Source organism: Choloepus didactylus, chromosome 12, assembly GCF_015220235.1.
Source record: "Choloepus didactylus isolate mChoDid1 chromosome 12, mChoDid1.pri, whole genome shotgun sequence".
In the NCBI taxonomy this organism is placed as follows: Eukaryota; Metazoa; Chordata; class Mammalia; order Pilosa; family Megalonychidae; genus Choloepus; species Choloepus didactylus.
In genome coordinates, this window is record NC_051318.1 from 13,566,994 (window position 1) to 13,576,650 (window position 9,657).

At 38.4% G+C, this 9,657-nt stretch overlaps 1 protein-coding gene across 5 annotated transcripts; it reads left to right on the forward strand.

Moving 5' to 3' along the window:
* The first annotated feature begins 777 nt into the window (after nt 1-777).
* Nucleotides 778-9,290, forward strand: RNF6 (ring finger protein 6). 5 transcript variants are annotated; one of them, XM_037800448.1, is made up of 5 exons: nt 778-1,347; nt 1,924-2,089; nt 3,693-3,904; nt 4,688-4,792; nt 6,425-9,290. In XM_037800448.1, exons 3-5 carry the CDS (start codon nt 3,712-3,714, stop codon nt 8,185-8,187), a joined length of 2,061 nt encoding a protein of 686 aa, XP_037656376.1. In that variant the 5' UTR covers nt 778-1,347; nt 1,924-2,089; nt 3,693-3,711; the 3' UTR covers nt 8,188-9,290. The 5 variants fall into 5 exon arrangements, with proteins under 5 accessions (XP_037656376.1, XP_037656374.1, XP_037656375.1 ...); XM_037800446.1 differs by having other exon boundaries at nt 1,927-2,089; XM_037800447.1 differs by having other exon boundaries at nt 2,007-2,089.
* Nucleotides 9,291-9,657: the final 367 nt, after the last annotated feature.

Genomic DNA, 9,657 nt, shown 5'->3' on the forward strand with positions numbered 1-9,657 from the left:
TTTGGATGTGCCAATCCAGTCATGATATGTATCTCCCCATGATATATATATAATCTCCTGTGGGCTCTGTTTCTCTGGAGAACCCTTACTGACACATTAGGTAAAAGTGGAGTTGAGGGTGGCTTAGGAGTTCTTATGTCATCATGCAGAAATTTCAAGTAGTTCCAGAATTTCAAGAAGAGTTCAGTTTGTAGAGATATGCAGTGGTGAGATCTTGAAGGTCTTTATAGCTGTGACATTTACATATTTCTATTTAAGTATCTATAGCAATATGCTGAATTTATCTTTTTTTACTTACTCTTATATTCCCTACTACACTGGTAGTTCACTGATGCTACGGGTGGCATCTTTTTTGTTACCCAGATGCCCAGCATAATGATAGGAATATTCCTTAAAAGTTAATGTAGGAATGAATGAACAAAGGGAGGAAGGAACGATGCGTAACAGTAGGATGGGCACTGTCCATTTGACTAAGTCATATGCCTGGTGGGGATGTCGGGAAAGGAGCCTTCACCAGGCTGAGCAAAGACCTAGTCAAGGACATAACTAGAGGTGAGGTGAGTTTGGTGAATGTCACATCTCAGAAGTAAAACCAGAGACAGGCATGTGGGGAGCTTCAAACTTCTTTTTAGCGGGAAATTCAAGAAGCACAAATAGAAGAACCTTCAGCTTTATAGTGTTTCTGACTTCCAGGTCACGAAAGCAGAACGGAAAAGGAGCCTGGCTGTTCAGCTACGTGACACCCGGACGGTAAAAAGAGATGAACAGGCCGTTGTATTGCACTCTGGGGTCAGGCGTGGCAAACAAGCGACTCTGAAGTGCAGAGCAGGCGCCGGCAACTCCCCAAAGTGGAAAGCAGGCCGTGTCTCAGGGACTACGCGACTGCCACTCCCGCCGAGGGCCGGGCACTGGGCACCGGCGAAGAAAGCCCCGCGGTGACCAGCCCCCAGAACTGAGAGTGGAGCGTTGCGGGGCGGAACGCCGAGCTCGGGCCTCGCGGCTACCACCGGACTCAGTTTACTAGCGCACCAGGGGCTCCCGGCAGGCGGCGCAGCCTCTCCCCCGCGACCCCGGGCTGTTCCGCGAGCAGGAGACGGCACCAGCAGAAGGAATAAGGGGGCTGGAGCCTCCCTTCCTCCTCTGGAGCTTCCCCTCCGGCGGGACAACCCCAAACCGCAGCGCAGGCTCCCGCTTTTCTCCTTAGGAGACGCTTAGAGGGCGAGACGACCGCCGTAGGAGGGAGCGGCTGCCAGGCCCTCACGCCGCGCAGGTACAGATCGAGGACTTGAGCGAGAGCCGCCACAGGTCTTCCTCCACGCCGGAGGAGGACGCCGGGTTCCGGGCGAGGTGAGCTTGGGGCAAAACTCTGGGTCCTATCACGACTTCCTGGAGACGCGGGTGAACGCAAGCCACTTCGGAACCGTCCACTTCTCCGATTGGTTAGATTCTTTCCTACCGGCCTCCTCCGGCCTAGTGATTGGTGGAGACGCGCCGTCTGTCACCTGCTTCCCTGTGGGTATCTGGGTCGCTAAGGGAAGCGTTACTTGAAGCTCGGTTGAGAAGAGGTTGGTCGGGCCCTTGAGCCCAGTTTGTTTACTGTTAGGGGGACCGTCCCCCCACCCCCCCGCGCGAGTTTGCGTCGCAACGGACAGGAAAGGAACCAGTAGCGGGACAGAGAGCGGGGTGGCAGGAAAGTGAAGATTTAGAAGTTAACCGGAGACCCCTAACCTTGGCAACGGCACAGGGGGAACGGGATTGGGAGGAAGGCCTTTGAGGGAGGAGGGGAGCGTGATCCCAGGAGCAGTGACAGTGTGAGAGGAAAGGGCCCTGCGGGAGATCTTCATGACCTAAGTGCATGGGGATCTAATTTTCTAGGCGAATGTCTTAACAAAATCCACCGGAGAATTTGCTTTGACTTTGCAGCAGAGGTGGGAGATTAGCAGCAGTTCCTGGCCTTCCGAGAGACAGCTTGATTTGAATAATTCAGCTCTCTTCTATTGCTTCAGATGGGCAGCTCTCCAAAAAAGCATAAACAATTGAAGGATGGATACCGTTGCATATTTTAAAAGCGTGTTGAAAGGAAAATAAGGTATTCACTTTGATTTAATTGTGGTAAATTGTACAAGAAAATTACCTTTGAGGAAATGGTCTGAAGTTTTGAATGATAGTTGAGTGGCTTGATTTTATGATAGGTTTCAACTTTTTAAACTGTTTAGGACAGAAAGCATATTAATGCTATACCTACTACTTTGCTCTGTGCAAATGGTTTAGTCATGATTATTCTGAAAATGGAAAGAAATCTTGAGTTTTTGTAACGTGAATTCACATTTAAGTGGATAGTGGTACTAGATTGTTCATTAAAAAATATGTAATGATCACTTTTGGAAAAATCCTTGGATTTGTAGTTTCATGTTAGAATGCACATGAAATTGGATAACTGTTCATTCATTCAGTAGTTTAGAATTGTAGGTTAATTTCACTTCATATTTAAAGCAATTTGCTTATTAAATACCTAGTATATTTTGAGAGTCAGAATTGCAACAGGTACTTCAACTGGCAGCCTAGTCAGTTGATCCTTCTGTCTCTATTAAGTTGTGTTTTTTATTCCACATACCCTTTGGTGACATACCAGATATTGTCAAGAAATAGTTTATTTCTTCCACAGAACTGCCCAATTAGCTCTTAAGGACAGGCCTGGGCCCTACTCTGGAAAATTCTAACCTAGGATTAGGGATGAGATCTGGGCATTTATATTTTTAAAAATTTCCTCAGATGATTTTGATGTGAACCTGCAGTTGAGAACGATTGTGTTAATGACTTACTAAATAGATGTGTTTAAGAAAAGTTCTAAAATATTTATGGAAAAAATTTTCTTCTTGATTCTAATTTAAAAGTAGGCTTCTCAGGGATGATATCTAAGTATAAGGCAAAAATAGTGTTTGCTTAGGCAAAGTAAGGAAGTTTCACTGGCACTCAGAAACTCTTGGGACTAACCATTCCATGCTTAGGGATAAGGCTTGGTATGGGGCAAGGCAGTGTTCTGATGCACTTTTACAATCCTCAGAGACTTGCATGGAGCATAATTTCCTGTTGAGTTTCAAACGTCTTTCTATTAGGCTTTAAGGAGAGATCAACTCCAAATCTATTCAGTAGTTACAGTAGACTAAATATTTGTACTTCAGAAAGTGTGTTGGGGTAATATTGCATTTACGAGTTTTATTTTAGGAAGAATACCTTTGCTGGAAATAAATGTAAATTATACCCTTCCAAGAACCCTCTGCTTATTACGTAAAGAACAAGCATAATTCAAGCCTAATATTTGTGTGTTACCATGAAATACTCAGATATTTGAAACATCAGTAAGGGCTTTTAGACCACATTAACCAGAGAGACTTAGGTTAAAAAAGTGAGACAGTCACTTTGGTATTTAGGTATGGGAAATGTGGGTGAAACCAAATCCAGTCTGACTTAAGCTATGGCTTTAGGCAAAGAAATTGGTGCAATTGTGTTCTATCTCTTAGGAGTTCTTTTTCACTTATATATAAATTCCTCATTGCAAGATCTGGGAAATGAAGTATTTGAATAAGGGGCAAAAATTTTAAAAAGCACATAGAAAATCTGTAACTTAAAAATATGAAACCACATGTAGTCCATGACTAATACCTTAAATTTTGTATGTATTGTTTGAACAGAAAGCCAGGATATCTCAGTATGAATCAGTCTAGATCTAGATCAGATGATGATGGTGCAGAAACCTCATCTGAAGACCATAATCATCATGAAAGTGAGAGAAGATGGCAGCAAGAGCGTCTCCACAGAGAAGAAGCCTATTATCGGTTTATTAATGAACTCAATGATGAAGATTATCGGTTGATGAGAGACCATAATCTTTTGGGCACCCCTGGTAAGAGATGGGTGAAAAAGGAGATAGCTTTTTTCCACATTAGACAGGGAAATTTCAAAATGAAAATACAGTGTCTGTTTTTGTGAGTTAAAACTTTTTAACATAAAATCATTGGCTTCTTTCTGTATTTTCTGAGTAGGTAAGAACATTGGACATGGAGCACTGTTATACAAATGCCAAACTAATAAATAGGTTAATGTACACGATAGTGTTAAATATTTACATATATGGTCCTATTTCACTTAAGTAGTATTTGTACAAATAAAGTATTGTAATTTAAATTCCAATTTTAACTCATTTGGGGTGTTATAATTTAATTATTCAAAAGCCCAGTGTGCTCTATAAATCTGCTGCAAATGCATGAAATAACTGAAATCATATTGTATATTGATAACCTTTATAATGAAGTATTGGGGTAAAAGTCAATTAAATAAAGACTTGATGTTTTCTCTAGAAGTATTCCCTTCCTAATTTCTTTTTAACTGCACAAAAATCTACAGGATTATAGCTCTAGTTCTGAAGCATATCAACTGAGAGCACTTTACTAATTATTCAAACTCTATCTTATTTTAATAAAACATTAATGAGCGAACCATAACCAGATTGATGTATATTTGCATCAATTGAATATTTTAATGATCTTCAGTTTACAGAACGTGTAAAAACAACAAGACATTGTCTTGTACAGGTTGCTAAAGATTAGTGTTACCCTTGATAAGTTCTCATAAAACTTGGTAATTTAAGATTTTTTATTTAAAGTGGGAAATTTTTTTATTTTTTTAGGAGAAATAACATCAGAAGAACTACAGCAGCGGTTAGATGGAGTCAAGGAACAACTAGCATCTCAGCCGGACTTGAGAATTAGGGAAGATGGGACCAATAACAGAGGTATTGTGGATTCTTTTTCCGTAAGACTGAAGCAATTGCAGAAATGAAATTACTAGATTTTGTGCAATATGTTTGTTTTCAGTGTTTTCCAGCTTTATTGTGATACTCATTCAGATAATATTTATGTATGGACATATGAAAGGAGTATGGTTAGGCACTACCAGACAGGGGAGTGACTACAAAGATGTCTTACACACATAGATTGCCTTGAGCTTATATATGTGAAACAGTACACAATTAAGTTAATTAGCATAGTTCTTTTTGATCTTAGAATGTACACATCACTTTTGTCCAATGTGCTGTAACTAAGCTTGGCTTCTAGAAGTTTATATACAGAGTAATACAGAAAGACTGCGAGTCCAGAAAGCAGTTTTTGTTGCTTTGTAGTTATTTTTGTTTGTTTGCTTGTTTGTTGCCATTTTGTTGAGCATAGTATAAGAAGATCTTATAAGACAAAGTGCTTGTAAAACATTGAAACAATATATAAGTATATATAGAGAGAGTTAAAAATAAACTACAACATTTAAAAAAGATTTTTATGAGATTGCAGTAATGAAATGAGGCGAAAGCTATCTCATTTAATAGGTATTCTTGGGTAGAACAGATTTCAAGGTTAAAGTTCATATGGTTAAGGTAAAGCAGAGTTTTGCACTTTACCTTGTATAATCCACTGGCTTAAAAAAGGAATATTTAAACTTGCACAGTGGCAGTATCATAATCAAAGAAGTTTATCTAGGACAAATTTATGTATAAATTCATTCAATGAGTATTAATAGAGAGTTTGATTTGTACCATGTCCTGTTCTAGAGGCTAGAGATTTAGTGAATAGTATAGGAAGATTCTTTGTCCTCATGGAGCTTACATTTTATGTGAATAGAAAGTATACATTATTATATTTTGTATAATGGCTAATGTTTATTGAATGCTTCTGATGTGCCAAGTATTGTGTGAATAACACTGTATCCTTGTGATAACTATAATATGGTACTCCCTTATTATCTCCGATTTACAGATAAGTTTACAGACATAGTGAACTTAAGTGAGTTGCCTAAAGTCTCCCTAAAGACAGATAACGTGGTGTTTGAACATTATATTTAGAAAGCCACATTTCTTGAGATGTACATTTTTGGCAGTTCCTGAGAAATAGGATAAAATTCTTAAAGGTTCAAAAAATACCTACTAGCAAAAATTTTGGTTGAGTTAGCTTTTTCAAAAGGATTCCACAAATATAGGATGAATTATATATGAAGTTTTGCCATTATGGTTTATTGATATCAAAATATGAATAAAGCATTTTAAATGTTAGTATTGGATATAATTCTCATTTGCCTTCACGTTTTGCCAATAACAAGCATATGGAAAGAGGAAGTGAAGATTTCTCCATAGCTTTGTGTAAAGTAGTATTTAAAGTTTTGTAATACATATTTTAAAATGTATAATATGTTTATACTTTTCTTTTGGAAAGTTGAGTTATTTTTTTTTTCTATTTTTCATTCATTAAAAAGCATAGATGTTCTTACATGTAATTAATAAAAACTTCGTGGGTTTTTTTTTTTTTTTAACAAGCTTTCAATCAAAATTTAAGGATAGATTTTAGGAATTGATTTTAAGTTCATTTGTTTTGTTTTCCAGATTTAGAAGTCCCTGGGGAAAGCTCAGATGAAGAGTCTCTGTTAGAATGGTTGAACACCTTTCGCCGTACTGGAAATGCAACTCGAACTGGACAGAATGGGAACCAAACTTGGAGAGCTGTGAGTCGAACAAACCCCAACAGTGGAGAGTTTCGATTTAGTTTGGAAATCCACATAAATCATGAGAATAGAGGATTTGAAATTCATGGAGAAGATTATATGAGCATTCCACTCTCAGATATTACCAGAGATCATACTAGAAATAGGAATCAAAGATCAAACAGTCCTGTGGCTAGTCGAACAAGAAGCCAAACCTCAGTGAATTTCAGTGGTAGTAGTTCTAACATTCCAAGGACTAGGCTTGGTTCAAGGGGACAGAATTCAGTAGAAGTATCTTTCTCTGCATTGGGAAGATTAAGAAATGGAATTGGGGGATCAGTTGACGTCCCTAGAACTGAAGCTCCACATGCTAATTTCAGTGGTCACACAAACCAATCAGGTGGTAGTGAACTCAGGCAAAGGGAGGGGCAACGATTTGGTGCAGCACATGTTTGGGAAAATGGGGCTGGAACTAATGTTACAGTGAGGAACACAAACCAAAGATTAGAGCCAATAAGATTACGGTCTTCCTTCAGTAGTCGAAGCCGGTCACCAATTCAGAGACAGAGCAGCACTGTTTATCATAATTCACGGAGGGAAAGTAGACCTTCACAGCGAACTATTAGAAGGTCTGTTAGGAGGAGAGGGGTGACGCATGTGTTTTTAGAGCAAGATAGAGAACCCAGAAGTACTACACATACCCCATTCTCTAATTCAAGACTTGTGTCAAGAATAACAGTGGAAGAAGGAGAAGAATCTAGTAGGTCCTCAGCTGCTGTACAACGACATCCAACTATTACACTGGACCTTCAAGTAAGAAGGATTCACCCTGGAGAAAATAGAGATCGGGATAGTATTGCAAATAGAACTCGATCCAGAGCAGGACTAGCAGAAAATACAGTCACTATTGAAAGCAATACTGGGGGCTTTCGCAGAACTATTTCTCGTTTAGAGCGGTCAGGTATTCGAACCTACGTTAGCACCATAACAGTGCCTCTTCGTAGAATTTCTGAGAATGAGCTTGTTGAGCCATCATCAGTGGCTCTTCGGTCAATTTTAAGGCAGATCATGACCGGGTTTGGAGAACTGAGTTCTCTAATGGAGGCCGAATCCGAGTCAGAGGTTCAGAGAAGTGGTCAGCACTTAGCAGAGATGCACTCAGAATCGATTAACGTAGGTACAGGTCATGATAGCAGCCCGCACAGCGAAGGCTCCTCTCGAGACAGGCAGGCTCAAGATGATGGCACTGAAATGCCTGGTGCAGAGGAGACCCACCAGTCTCATGCCCCACACAGTGAAAACAGAGGTGGCAGGCAGGTGAGAAATGCAAACAATTTAGTTGAAACAGGGACACTCCCGATTCTTCGCCTTGCTCACTTCTTTTTACTAAATGAGAGCGATGATGATGACCGCATACGGGGTTTAACCAAAGAGCAGATTGACAATCTTTCCACCCGGAACTATGAGCATAGCAGTATCGATAGTGAACTTAATAAAATCTGCAGTGTTTGTATCAGTGACTATGTAACTGGAAACAAACTCAGGCAATTACCTTGCATGCATGAATTCCACATACACTGTATTGATCGATGGCTCTCCGAGAATTGTACTTGTCCCATTTGTCGGCAACCTGTTCTGGGGTTCGGTACAGCAAACAATGGGTGAGGTGATGGGATTTGTCCAGGTTCTGCATTGTGGTAGAGCTGAGTATCCAAACATTCTTTTGTTGATTTATTTGTGATAAGCTAACCAGGATGAAAACTAACAGATTATAGTTTGAACTATTTTTTGTGTGCTTTTTTAACTTGTTAAAAGAGGAAATTTATATAAAATTTAAAATGCAAATGTTAAATTATCCAAAAATACAGAGCACTTATATTGCTAGAACCAAATAACCTTTAAGATGTTTTTATTTTGGTAATTTTGTCATGCTAAGCACTTTTGTATCTGCGAAATTCTGTAGGTTAAAAATCAATCTTCTTTTTCTTAATAGTACAGCAGAGTTTACTTGGACTTTAAAGTTTCATAGGCTCACTACTATGTCCTGACATTGATGTCTAAATAAGTCTCTCATTAACTTTTTATTATAAGGAAAATATCTTTTCATGAAAGACTATTTGGCCGGGTGTTTGCTACATGTATTTAAGTTACTTGAATTGTTAATTTTTAATATGCAGCATACCATATGTGTATATATAGATATATAATTTTAAGGTTAAAATAGTCAATCTGAAAATTGTCAGTTTGGTTCTTATTTAAGCTTTTTGGCTATTTCTGCATATGGCACAATGTTTATTATTAACAAGATCATCTCAGAGGAAGTGCATTAAGATGTCATTTAAAAATAGAGATAATTTACTGAAGCGTCTCTGACAATCTGATTAATAGACAGCAAGCAATATATAATATTGAACAAATATTTCTTTATTCACAAGTATAAAATGGAAATTTTAGAACATATAGGTTATTTAACTGAGCTTACTCTTTTTTTGTGATTTCTTTGAAAATGCAAAAATTCCTTGGATTATTAAGTAAGATATACAATATGCATGGTTTCTTGAATTTAGTTTAAACATTTTTTAAATGTCTATAAAGAATCAAATGCATAGATAATATGTTAAGTTTACTTGGAGGCCAAAAAAAAAAAGCAAACCAGAAACAACTTCAAATACAACAAAATACAAAGCCCTTTAAGAGAATGTAGACTTTATATATAAACACAAAGTATGCACTGACAATCTATTTCTACCAATAAATACTAGAACAAAGCCTGGTTGTGAACTTTTTTGTTATTGGTCCACTGTGGGTTTTTTTCACCACCACCCCCCCACCCCCAAACTATTCATTTCATATCTACTGGGGCCAGGCAGTGTTATAGGTATTGAGGATTCAGCAGAGGACAGACAAAAAAATCTCTGTCTTCATGGAAAAGATGGGTTTGTACTTAGAAATTGAAAATGAGTGATAAAATGAATTGCTGTTCTTAATTTCATGTTTCTTTATTTTCCTGTGTTGCTACTGCTTGAGCACATTCACAAGAGTAATACCGCAAGGCCTGATTCTGAGATTTAGATATATCTCAGGATTTAATTTTTCTTTTTGATTAGTGATTATATTTGATTCATTAAGTACAGT